Source organism: Haplochromis burtoni, unplaced genomic scaffold (genome assembly GCF_018398535.1).
Source record: "Haplochromis burtoni strain Fernald_Lab_line unplaced genomic scaffold, NCSU_Asbu1 Contig_16, whole genome shotgun sequence".
In the NCBI taxonomy this organism is placed as follows: Eukaryota; Metazoa; Chordata; class Actinopteri; order Cichliformes; family Cichlidae; genus Haplochromis; species Haplochromis burtoni.
Genome location: NW_024582377.1, coordinates 3,564,384 through 3,577,609, shown reverse-complemented (window position 1 = coordinate 3,577,609; position 13,226 = coordinate 3,564,384). Strand labels below are relative to the sequence as shown.

Here is a 13,226-nt window from a genome sequence, read left to right as displayed (position 1 = left end):
TTCTTCATTGACTTTGTTGGACCCTGCCTCACCACAAATCAGAGCAGTAAATACTGCTAGGATGGCTGTTCTACCAGAAGAAACAGTTGTTCACAAGCACAGCCACACCGATACAGCACTGGGTACCTAAGGTTATCTTATCTTATAGAAATGACAATACAGGTATTGTCCCCCCCCCCCAACAAATCTCAAGGGATCCCTGTCCTAGCTTTGGGAGGAAAAGCGGTTCAAGTCTCTCTTTGCACTTTCTGAATGGAGCCACTGGAATGTGAGAAATGTATTTAGCAAAGGGAGGCCAAGGAGATTGTAAACAGGTGTATTGTTTGGAGGCATCAAAGAACACCCCTACCCCCCTTTGTCATCCCGGCACGCAGTAGATAAATGCTTCATTGTTCCTCTGCATTGAGGAGATATCAGCATCATTTGGTTGCGCATCAATCAAGAGTATTGCCCACCCCCTCCCCTCAGTGTTTTTAAAAAAAAAAAGAAAGAAAGAAAAGAGAAAGTTCAAATTTAAAATGCTTTTTCAGTCAGTACGACCTTTAAAAAAACAAAATATGCATATGAAATAATTTACTTTGGGTTTTCAGCAAGGAAAAAATGCGCCCCCCCCCCCCTTTTTTTTTTTTCTTTTTTTTAAATTCTACTCCCTGACCTGAAGTCGGCTACGGGGCGAGGTGGATGTACGCACTCCTGTTTGTCATGCTTGCATCACTTTAGTACCTTATCAGAACAGTAGATCTATTTCAGTTAGATGTGTCATAGTGCTGATGACAGATTTCAATCAGAACACACAGCAGATGTAGATTCTGTGAGTCTGTTTTGGTTTTGTTTGTTGAAGGAACATTTGTACACGGTGCGAGTTGAATTTGTTCTCTAATGTACATGTGTAAAGAGGTAGAAAACTAACATCATGTAAAGGATTTTCTCTTGTTTCGAAGTCTTTATTTATAGCTCCAGGATGATCACCAAATGTGCCTTGTAGACACACGCATAGGTGTTGCATCTGGAGAAGCCCTGTTTTCTATACTGTACAGTTTTCGCCCTTGATGTGAAATGAGGCAGCGGTGAAGTTGGTATCACAGCAACAGTGGCCCGCTGAAACATTACAAAAAAAAGGAGAAAAGAAAGAACCCTGCTGTTTTATGTTAAATCATATCAAAATGGCAACTTAAGACTAAAGTAAAATGTGGAAGTGCATTTCTTATAGCTGCTTTGCAAGAGATTACACTGAAGTTTTTGAAATGTGTGAATAAATTTTTGTTTCTGGACTTTTTTTTGTGTTTTTTGGCTTTTATCAATAGCCAATACTACTGGGAGCTAACAACTTGTTCCACTTTATTTTTTTTTACTGTCACTGTTGAATGTGAAACACTGAGGTTTTTTCTTTTTTTAATATAAATGGATTGTTGACTTGAAACAGTGCTACTCTCAATCGAGGGCGGCGTTTGCCTAACTCGTTGCTGTATCATCCTTGGAGTCTAAAAACAACTGGAATTTTGTCCTCTGCAGGTTACAACTGTGAAATTGTGTATAATCATGAGAAATATTTATTGCATATGCTTCTTGTGCAACATTTTGACTGTCTTGAGTTTAATTTGGTTTAAAAGAAAAAAAGGAGGAAAAAAACCTAAATGTCAAACAAATCTTTTTAATAGAATTTGTAGAAGTGCCATTAGAATTTAATATAATTTTTTTAATAAGAAAGGTATATTTTATAGTAAAAAATTGCTTCAGTGTTAGTGGTGTAGAGATTAGAGGACAATCTTTAAGGAGAATTGACATGGCTTAGATATCAATTTACGTTGATCTATAACTGTACGTGCATTTTCTTTTTTTTTCCGAGTGTGCTTGTGTGTGTGTGCTGTGGAAATGTGACAATCTTGATTTAGGTCTTTATTAAGATTAGAATTAAATGGAACAACTTTCTTTTTTGGTGTGGAGTTTGGTTATTTCTAGCTACTTTCCAGCTACTACTGACAATTTATCAAGGACATAAAAGTAGACTCTGACAACCCAAGAACGTTATCGAGGAGCCCTCGCCTGACACATAGGAGCAACAATCAGGCAGACGGTGTGTGTGGGCATCGCTGCAATGTGTACAGAGACAACACAATGTGATAATACTGCTGGTCTTACAGGCCCGATCCCTCTGAAACCATAAACTGAACTCAAGGACAGAGCAATTTCAGGATGGGGCCCCTATTGTTTTCTGACCTGTTGCCAGTACTCTCCAAAGGAGATAAACCTGGCATAAACAAACCCAGTTGGCTCTCTTGTAATTATTACTTAAACTCAACTTGATTGTTCCTGCTACAACAAACTACACGTATGTGTGTATAAACACATTAACCAATGTCTGTGTGTGTGTCTGCAAGGAACTTCATGCCAATTCACTGGACATTTTCAATGGCGAGAACTTTTAATTATTTCCCTGCTGCACCATGAAAGAAATCCAGCTGCTCTGCTACGTGATCCCAATAGGGATGTGCTCGGGTTCCCACCACCCTCCCCCAAATCCCATCTCACCCTTTCTGGGAACGCCATATAGACAAGGGCTGCATCCATCTGCCCCTGCCTCCACCCCCACAGTCCCCAAAACCATGGCCCCAAGCCTCGGCCTCATCTCACCACTCTATTGTGCGCGTGGGTAGTAGCTCAGCCAGGCTATTGTCTGGCCCAGCTCCCCAGCACGTACTTTATGCACAAACAGACGACACAGCGGCGCTGGCCAGGCAGCTCCGACATAAAGAAAACAACGTCCTCCCAAGATCGTTTATAAACATCCCTCCTCTCCCCCCAAAAAGCCCCAGCCAGCTCACAGCAAATAAGGACCCTCTGCAACACGGTGGCCACCTCAACCTGTAAACATCCACAGCAGCGAGGCCTCGGAGCTCCCACTGGCACCAACATCTCGCATCTGCCAAATGAGACCCAGGGCTTAAAACTGCCTGGTGACTGAATGTGTGTGTGTGTGTGTTATGGACCAAAACCTTCACATGGAAAGCAGGGGCCATGTGATAGGGCTTAGCTGCAGGGTGACGAGCTGGGATATGTGCAGTGTAACTCAATGGTGTAATAAAACATTCCTCTCTGAGGCTCAAAGCTTAGCTCATTTGCCTCCAAGAGCCTTTGCTTGTGTGCTTTTGTGTGTGCGCGTGGTGTTTAGAGATACTTGAGAGAAGTTGAGAGGAAAGTTGTAAGTGTCCACCACCTCAACAAGGCCAGCGGTGGGAGCCCTTGACCTCTGAAGGGACAGACTGCCAGGGACAGCTGGTGTGGCCTGTGTTTATTTATTTATTTCTTAACAAAAGACAGGTGGTCACACTTGAAAAGGGCACACAAACACAGTCACACATGCACTTGTGTACAGACAGCACGCACGCACACAAACACTTTTTCCACCCACCCTCTCCCTTTCCATATTAACACACACGCGCATCTTGTTATCATCCACTTAATTTTGAAGGAGCACGTTATTTCGACTTTCAGAAAAATCGAAACACTTTCCAGTAAAGAAATCTTCATTTACTCCCCAACTGACATGATTGGGGGGGGTTAGGGTTAAAACCACTGCTTTTAAGCGTGGTTTGGTCCCACGCTTAAAAGCAGGATCGAAGGCATTAATAATAATCAGCAACCTAAACATCACACATCAGCTGCTGCAAAGTGCATAAATACATATCAACTAGTGCCCTCACAGTGGCTTTGCCTTTTTTGGACTCGCTCACCCTGACAGTGCCAAGACAGTGTGTCCTTGGTCCACTGTACAGCTGTCACTTACTCACACTCGTTGACGCATATTTATAGCAGCAGCATCACTGGGCTCAACGCTCAGCACACTCAGACCACAGCTGGTCCCCCAAAAAGAATGGGTGAAAGACAAAGCCACGTGCTCCCGCTGGCCGACCGCAGTTGGTCCTGTCTGGAGCGCTGTGGGTGACTGTGCGTAACCCCCCCTCGCTTCTTCTCCTCCTCGCAGTCGTGGACCATTCTTGGTGTGAGGAGAGCATGTCGTGACCTTGTTGTCATTTTTGGTGTCATGGATAGGGTTGTGCTGAAAACCTGAACAGCTGCACTCTTATGTTTTCAAGTTACATGAAGTCATCACACCATTATGGCATTAAACATGCAGGGTGGGGAAGCACCAGCATCCTCAACAACTAACGGGTATAGATACATCATGGAGAGATCTTCCAACTTTACGAGTACTGTATTTTGGGATTATATACATTTATCCAGCCTATTAAATTAATTCATACCACCATCTATCCATCTGCTTTAAATTTAAGGATGTTTTGCACTGAATCTCATCTATAACTCAATGCAGCTTCAAAAGCAACTCTCTTTCAAGTCTTTTATGTCCATCTCCGAGATTCTTAAAGCCTTATCAAGAAATGTGCAGACAACTTGACGCCTTGCTTGCCAGCAGCTGTCTGCTCACTCAGCCAGAAATCAAGCGGTGCCCTCGGACACCAACTGCAAGAGCTCCCCTAAGACCGGAGCCACAACTGGCCCGCTGAGCACGGGATGTGACTCAACAGCTCACAGAGCACATTCGCCACAAGCTCCAGGAAGCGTGCTCATCCAAGCTAATATCTGTAAAAACACGCCACATGATTGATTTCTGTAAAGACGCAGCGACCGCCAAGAACAATTACTCACGGCGCACAATACCTGACCCTGAAACCAGTCATCGTCAGTGACACGCAGCAGCCAAAGAGAAAGTGATGACTGCGCCTCAAGGTCGTGTCCAGCAGGGACGACTGCAGCCAAATCGTCTGCTGCAGAGGTCTGGTTCTGTTCAACCTCTGGGTCTTGTGTTTTAATAAATACATTTGATAGGAGATTCTCAAGGTCAGCTGTGAAGAGGAAAAAAAAAAAAAAAAAAAAGGAAGGCTGGATCAGAATCTCATTATCATTGCAGAGACAAAAACTTACATACTTTGACTAAAAGGTTGAAACTCTGCCTGTTTAGCACAGCGAGAGAAATGTGTTTGTCCACAGAGGATGTGCCCAGTCTGAGAGGAACTGATCCAAGTACTTGAAGTTTGCTGCCACCTGCTGATGGTTGTACCCACAAAACACAGACACCTGTGCGACTCTAGTTTTCGTTTGTCATGTCACATACTATAACACAATCAAGACACAAAGAGCTGTATACAAAAGTGTTAAAGTTTATTTTAGAATGAAATACATATTTACAAGACACCTGGATCACATAAAAACACAAGGTATAAAAATTCAATCTCAGTAATATTTCATAAGAGACAACTACATATACAAACATCTGGTTCGTCCTCTGGTCTTCCCTTTACGTTGAGCAGCTGCAGCACAGTACTTCATCATATCGTCCGCTGTAACTGTGGAACAGAGAAAATGTACAATTTACACAGAAGTCGAGCGTGTTCATACAGGCATACCCCTACAGCTGCACCATTGCACACCTTGTAAATGACTTGAAATCCAACCTGATGGAACATAGTAATGAGGGAAAAAAATCCCAACTTCAATGACTGTACTGAAAGCATTGTGAACTACACAACAGTCCCACAAAAAAACCAAAAGACTATCCTGTTAAGCCCAATTTGCATGGGATCAGAATGACCGGGGAACCACAGATCTTACAATTATCCCCAACATGAGTTTCATACAACACATTTGCATGTTTTAAAACAACTAGAAATTAATATTGGATTTCATCCATCAAATATTTTACTGCTCTCATTGATTTGCAGCCTTTCTAGTTCTATAGTGAGAACGAGGCAGAAGGAAGGTGTGAAGAAAGCAGAGACACCGCAAAAGCCTTGACAATGACAACAATTTTACAAGTTCTGTAAACGTATTGAACATTAAAAGACTGAAACATGCCACTTGTATTAATATTTAGACTCCTTAACTACATGGTTGATCCGGTCTCGCCACCTCAACCGCCACTCCCTCTAAAATGTTCACTGAGTCGGAAACAACTAAAACAAAGAGAGCGTAGGTCCCGAAGACTGCAAGTAGGATGTGTACGTTTTCATTTATACTAAATCCAACTCTTTCAAAAAAATTAATAATTTCACAAATTTCAATTTAACATATGTGTGGACTGATGAGCAGTGGCTGAGGCTCATAAAGCAGAGCGGGTCATTCAATAATCACAAGGTCGGTGAACCGATTCCCAGCTGCAGAAATGTTGCATCACGATGAGACTGAACTTTTATTGGTGTGCGAGAGCAAGAACGTGCTGTATGTCTAGAATAAAAGCACTGTACAAACATGTGTCTACAAGGGTAAATGCGGCATGCAGTGCAAAGCTCCTAGTGTGGTCAACAAGACTAGAGATGCGCAATGAAAATGCAATGCCTCGAGGAAACTGTTGTTGTGATTTGGCATTATACAAAAAACACTGAACTGAAATCATTTACCATGACGTGTCTTCAGTTCAGTGCGAACACAAAGGAAAGTTGTTTGTGAATCATAAGATAAAAACAGTGACTTAATTTTAAGGTTTTCAACTTAAACAATGGCTGACACATCTGACACTGAGCGAGAAGGAAAATCGACATGTGACTTACTCTATGATGGTGCAAACGGAGCAACAGAGGCTGGAGCACCCGGAGCACTGGCGGCTACAGGAGGAACACACCTGGCGCTCACACTGGGAGCACCGTGTTCTGGACCCCTGGCTCTTCTGACAGACACAGCAACGTGTAGCAGGCACCGGTGCACCTAAATAGCAGAGACATCCGTACAGTACAGTGAAACAAAGCATTTAGGAAAACATGCAGGTTAAAAGCAACCAAAGTAAGCATCCAAACATGCAATAATGCTGACATCTGCTGGTAGAAAGCATGAACTGAACCGACTATCTGTCATTTCTTTGAACTCAGAAACTTCAATATCACTTTTTAAAGAGACTCAAGCCTGATAGGATAACTTCTGCGACCTGGTAGATCTTTTGGCTGCTCCCTTTAGGAGTGACCACAGCCTCCATCTCACCCCATCTCCGGCTGTCACACCAACCCTCTGCATGTCCTCCTTTACTACATACATTAATTTTCTCTATGGTTTTCCCCATTTTCTTTCTGCCTGATAACTCCCTGTTCAACATCCTTTTGTCCAATATATCCACTATTCCTCCTCTGAACACGTCCAAACCATCTCAGTCTTACCTCTCAACTGTGTCTCCAGAATGACCTACACATTTCTAATCTGCTACATCCTGGATACTTCCAATTAAAATCTTAATGTCTTTAACTCTGCCACCTCCAGCTTGGCCTTCTGTTTTTGTGCCAGTGCCATTGTCTTACAGCACAGTAGGTCTCAATGCCATCTTGTAAACCTTCCCTTTCACTCTTGCTGTTATCCTTCTGTCATAAATAACCCAACAGTCCACCCTGCCTTCACACTCTTCTTCACCTTTCTTGTGCACTGTCCATTGCTTTGGATGGTTGACCCCAGGAATTTAAAGTCATCCACCTTCTATTTATTTTACAGAAATTTTGTTGGACAAGTCATCAATAACACCAACATAATAAATGGAAGTTAAGTAGAAGCATTTATGCACCTGCCCCTTTCCTTATTTCACAAAACACACTTTTAAAACATTACAGCTGAGTTTAACTAAACTTTATTCTGGATCATCTAGGTAGACACTTTTCTTTACAGATATCATGCAGTTTTCATTAGGTTATAGGTTCAAAAAGACCATATACATGGACTTTTACTTTTGTTCCATTTACAAGAGGTTCAGTGTGTCACTAGATGTCACTGTTTTCACATGTATTTTGTTTACCTTTTGCTCAATAATCGTGTCTGCTTCCCATCTTATCATAAACTCTGGACTAAAGCACTCTGGCGATGGTCACACACCACACTGCACTGAAAACTGACTGGTTCGTCAGCTATCCTTGTTGGTTCAGTACTGAATAGTTTACTTTTCACACATTTAAACAATTCTTAATTCTGCTTTTCATTTTTGCTTATCCTTTACTGGGTGCATCACCTACAGACTTCACACTCTTCATCTGTTTCAGTTCAGGCTCACCTTGTGCACCACTTGTTTTTGTGAGTCTGCCATCATGTCCAATCAGCGTCTGGCCCCTCAGAAGCGTATGGCTGCATGCAGGGGGCTCATGCTCTACGGACTTCTCCTCTCCGGTCCATATTTTGCCCACCACTGCCTTGGCACCGTTGAAGAGTAGGTTTTTCGTCTTTTCTATGAGAAAATGGGAGCGGGGGCACTTACAGTTGAACCCAAGAAGCTAATGTTCATAGCAACAACAGCGGGCAAAGTTAATGAACAATGTAGGATCGATAGTGTAGTTTAACTATACGCTCAAATACAATCAAAGTGACCTACGCGATTTGAAAACTAATATAAAAGGACGATATACTTGAAGCTAACAGCGCAAGCTTACCTAACAGGTATGTGCGCAACGATGATGCTAGCATTGGCTAACGGTGCAGCGAAGCCACACAGTACCCAGAAAGATGAACTTACCGTATATTTCTTGCCTGTATTTGTTCCCAAACACGCCGTAATTATTCAGCTCCTGTTGCCCAATGTGTATTTTGTATTGGGAAGAAAATGTTTCCGGAAAAGGACAAGCTCGTTTCGTCATTTTGGTTGCTAAAAGTGCTGTACCTTACTCCCACGGAGGACCACACTTGTTTGTTGCGGGAAAAATGAAACGGAGGCAGACAGGAGCCAATCACAAGGACGTTTTATCGTCACGTGGGTGCTCATCCCCCCCCCCCAAGTTCCGGAAAGTGCGCCATTTTCCCACGTGACTAATGCTTTTCATGCTGCCTTCATGGACTGTCGTCAATGTTGTGTGTTACGGATTTTAATTTTAGAAATCAGAGTAAAAAAAATCAATGTATAAATTAATTTATCTTTGTGATGGAGTCAATACAGTCCCAATGGACTCAGCTAACAGTAAATTAGTAATATATAGACAATTATATCAATTTTTGAAAACAGCAAGACTGGGCTCCAGAAATCAGATTATCATAAAACGTTTTCTTTATTGGATCATGGAAACACATCCACGTTTTTAATTTGCGATATGGCTATAAATGTATTTATAAATCCAATATTTTGACTCACAAAAACAGTGGGATATTTAACTACAACACAACAAACACAGTTAGCGTGGATCAAAGCTTATATGTTTGTTTATTATATAATGAAGTGAAGGTAACTTGGAGAAACATGCTTCAACATGACACACTGCCAGCGCTTCCATCAAGGGAAGGGGGTGGGATAAAGACTTAAAACATCTGGATCATGCACTCTCTGGACTTTCCAACGCCAACCCACTTGACTAAGAAGAGAGAAAAGAGCACAAAGAGTTTTGGTTATGTGTGAGAAAATTTATATTGAGATACACGAGTGTTATTTTCTCTCACACGTACTAGGAACTCCAATGTGGTTCTCAATGAAGCGGATGTAGTTTTGTGCCTTGACTGGGAGGTCATTCCACTTCCTAGCTGCTGAAGTGTCTGTCTTCCAACCTGGGAAGGTCTCATATTCAACCTCCACTTTCTGCAAAACGTCCATGTTGGCTTTGTGTTGAAAAGAAACCAGTTATTACCAACTCTTTAATCAGTCAGTCCTAAACAAAGACCATCAAATTAGGGAAATCGTTTACTCTTTTCCACAACCTGGAAAGTGGGGAATCCTCTTCCCGTTGAGTTTGTAGGCAACTCCAACTTTAATTTCATCCAGCACATCCAGAATGTCAAGTTTTGTCAAAGCAATGCTGTTGAATAGATGTCACATTTAACATGTGCGGTTAATCAGTGTCAGGCTGTGTGACGGTGCAGGAAAATGGCATGCTCGTGGGATAAAACACAAAAACCACAAAGCAGCAGATGAGCACCAGTCCTAATCACTCACGCAGTGAAACCATTAATCATGTGAGCATATCTGACGATGACCAGATCCAGCCAGCCGCAACGTCGCTTCCTTCCCGTGGTCACACCCACTTCGTGACCCCTCGTCTGCAGCAGCTCTCCTATTGCCTACAGAAATAAGCAAGAAATAAACATCTCTGCCTGTTATAATCCTACAGATCTAAAAATAAATAAATAAATAAAAATACATGCATATTAAGTACACCTGAAGTACACACAGCCGAGTACAATAAAACATCACGAGTTGGAGGATGCCCTTTGAACATCTTGACCTTAGTCCCTATGGCCTGTTCCCGTTACAGGTAACATTAACCCCAGCACACACAGTAAATATATCCTTAACTAAGAGTCTGACCCTAAATTTATCCCTGCGAACATGTGATCTGGAAAAGAGGTAAAGAGCCATCTCTCACAAAATTTGACAGCTGCACTCAGTGAGAATACCCCCCCCCCCTCACACACAGGCCTGCCAGCCGTGCTGCCTGTGTGTCAGCTGGGGGATCACAAACAAACTGTATATGTCAAGCTGAATATCTGCGTGTTACATAACATGTCATGTGTCTCTTTTTACAATACACAGACCGTGAAGGCCAAAAGCCAAACGCGTGACAAGATTTGCCAAGTGCTGCTGCGATACCAGGCACTCACATTGAGCTGTTCGGTGGGGAAGGCTCCAATGCCGACTCTGGTCGTGTAGGCCTTCGCGACGCCAAACACGTCACCAATATTCATCGGAGGGATGCCGAGACCGGTGCATGCTCCTCCCACGGTGCAGTTTGATGATGTCACAAAAGGATATGTTCCTAGAGAGACAATTTTGTATATTACAGCAGCAGTGATTTCTTCCCTTTTCATCACCCATATCCAAAGTAAAGTGAAAAAAAAAGCAAAACAACAAAACGATTGCTATGGCTCCTACCAAAGTCGATGTCAAGCAGAGCAGCATTGGCCCCTTCAACCAGAATTTTCTTAGGGGGGCCATGAAGAGCTTCGTACATATAATAAACACCGTCTCTAACCATCGGCCGCAATCTCTCAGCGAATTCCTCCATGAAGCAAGAAAACAGAGATATGTCTCAGTGCTGGAAACAATAACAGACAGTCACTCAATAACATCACTCTTATCAGTTTCTACCTTTAGTTTTTTCAGCTGGTCCTCAACGTCAACTGTCAAGGATGGATACATGGACTGATACTGTTGGACGAGATTCTTGAATCTAAAGAGATTTACCAGAGGTGTTACCCATGACATATCACTGTATGCAAATGGATTTGACTCCTCTGCCTGAGTTTTACACACCATTCCTACCTAGTAGAGAAGTCCTTGAAGTCACCCAGGAGATCACATACGCGTAGACCAGTGCGAGATGCTTTGCTGGAGTATGCAGGTCCAATGCCCTTCTTGGTAGTTCCAATGCTATTATGTAAAACAATGTGTGAGATCAGTGTTGTATTCAATAAATTATCGTGTTGCGTCCTTTGGGAAAGGGTCAGGCTGACTCTGAATGGTGTCCTGCCCTCCTCACTATCGCTACCCTTACTTCTTTCCTTCTTGCGCTTGTCTTTCAGTTTCCTGTAAGCCATCAACAACCTGGTGGAAATCGAACACTGTGGAGAGACAGAAAAAACGATCGATAAGATGCAACCTTGAAGAGATGAATTAAACAGGCTAGCTATATATATATATATATATATATAAACAAAGAACATCTTCATAGATGTACCGAGGTGAGCTCTGTCTGAGACAATGAGTCTCTTCTCCCAGCCTTTCAGACCTGGTCAGAGAATAGAAATCACATGATTACATGCTAATTTGAGTCCACACTAGTTTCACTCATTTCTGCTAAAAATACCTTTCTTGTCATTTTTATCCCCTTCTTCAAACAAACCAGGTAGATGTATAACTACTCCATTACCTAGAAGATCAAGGGAAAAAGCAAGTGAGGGTAAATATTTGAATAATAGTGCATCTCTGTAAATAATAGAAATTGAAGCCTTTACCAATAAGAGATATGCTTTTAGGGTTAATGATCCCACTGGGGAGAAGGTGGAAGTCGTACTCCTTCCCATCCACCACCACTGTGTGTCCTGCATTATTCCCGCCCTATGGATCAAAGAATGTTTATTATTAATAATTATAGTAACTGGCAATGAGCAAGACATACAATCAAACACCCAAGGCCACCTCATCACTTTTAGCCACACTAACATGCCCCGTCTGATTTTTATGATGAGTGATAAGTGCCCTCTTTCCTGAGCTTTTCGAGCATCTATTTTAACTAACAGACTTGGCTGTTGCTGGTGGATCCTCCACTCTGTTCCCCCCTGGATAAGACCTGGCCTTCTCATGTATCATGTCAGCCTGAGAATGTGACCCCTGGAGCCCAGTGGGTTGGGCTCTCAAGCCTTCAGAACACAGGGTTCTAGTCCTGTCAGTAGTACAACACTGCAGGCTGTTGACAGCCTTCTCCGTGCCTGCTGGAGCTGAAGAGACCTCTTGACCGTTATGCGTCTTATGCAAGGCCGGGTCACAGACTGACCTGTCTGGACCTGTTTTTATTGATGATTTAATGCAATCAGAAAGAGTCAGTCAGAGGAAATTTACCCGAGGTGTTAGGTCGATTACAAGCATTAAAAGAGTAGTCAGGGTTTCGAAAAAGTGCACTTATTCATGATGCCTGACAGTATTTAAGAGATTCGTTTTGAGCTGTCACAACTGCCTATTGCATATTTTAAATTCGTCACAAATATAAACACGTCGCTTTATTGTAGTGGGGAAAAATATCCACAGCTACACTCGCGTTAAATATACCGGAGGTGCGAGTGTTTTCGCTTTCGCACCTGTTGCACATTACCAGGCGCCAGCAAGTCACAGAATTTATCGTGAGATCACGAATTCATGCAAAAATACTCAGCAGCACCACTCACAGTCCTCATCAAACCCACACGTTTACCTGACATCTGCAGACAATGTCAGCTTCGGTAGCCAGTAAATCCACGACCTTCCCTTTCCCCTCATCTCCCCATTGCGCACCGAGCACCACGGTCACTTTGTTCCCCGCGTCATTACGCGGTCGCTTCTGCCCGGTGGCAGCGGGTTGATTTGCGTTTTTTTGGTCTTTCCCCGACCAGCTGAGCGACATGATGGTGTTGCCTTGAGCCTGTCCGCCTCAAGAAGACCCAACTGTCTCCAAGAGCAGCATTGCCATATGTGTAACCGCATATCCGATGATGTCAGAGCCAGACGCACAGAAGTACGTAGCTGTGCTCAAACAAATCACCCCCAAAGCTGCTGAAGCACCGAGATAACAGTTTTT

General features: G+C 42.9%; 2 protein-coding genes across 2 annotated transcripts; both read right to left on the bottom strand.

Annotated features, from left to right (window-relative positions):
* Positions 1–1,842: 1,842 nt before the first annotated feature.
* Positions 1,843–8,703, bottom strand: siva1 (SIVA1, apoptosis-inducing factor). The gene is made up of 4 exons (XM_005916930.3): positions 8,492–8,703; positions 8,036–8,206; positions 6,564–6,717; positions 1,843–5,363 (listed from the first exon to the last, which is right to left on the bottom strand). The coding sequence occupies exons 1-4, from the start codon at positions 8,610–8,612 to the stop codon at positions 5,315–5,317; spliced, it is 495 nt and encodes a 164-aa protein (XP_005916992.1). The 5' UTR covers positions 8,613–8,703; the 3' UTR covers positions 1,843–5,314.
* A 447-nt stretch (positions 8,704–9,150) lies between these two features.
* adss1 (adenylosuccinate synthase 1) lies at positions 9,151–13,192 on the bottom strand. Its single transcript, XM_005916929.3, has 13 exons — positions 12,864–13,192; positions 11,911–12,013; positions 11,763–11,825; positions 11,634–11,684; positions 11,451–11,517; positions 11,219–11,326; positions 11,045–11,126; positions 10,829–10,955; positions 10,558–10,712; positions 9,893–10,017; positions 9,658–9,755; positions 9,409–9,558; positions 9,151–9,317 (listed from the first exon to the last, which is right to left on the bottom strand). Exons 1-13 carry the CDS (start codon positions 13,050–13,052, stop codon positions 9,265–9,267), a joined length of 1,371 nt encoding a protein of 456 aa, XP_005916991.1. The 5' UTR covers positions 13,053–13,192; the 3' UTR covers positions 9,151–9,264.
* Between the last annotated feature and the right edge of the window lie 34 nt (positions 13,193–13,226).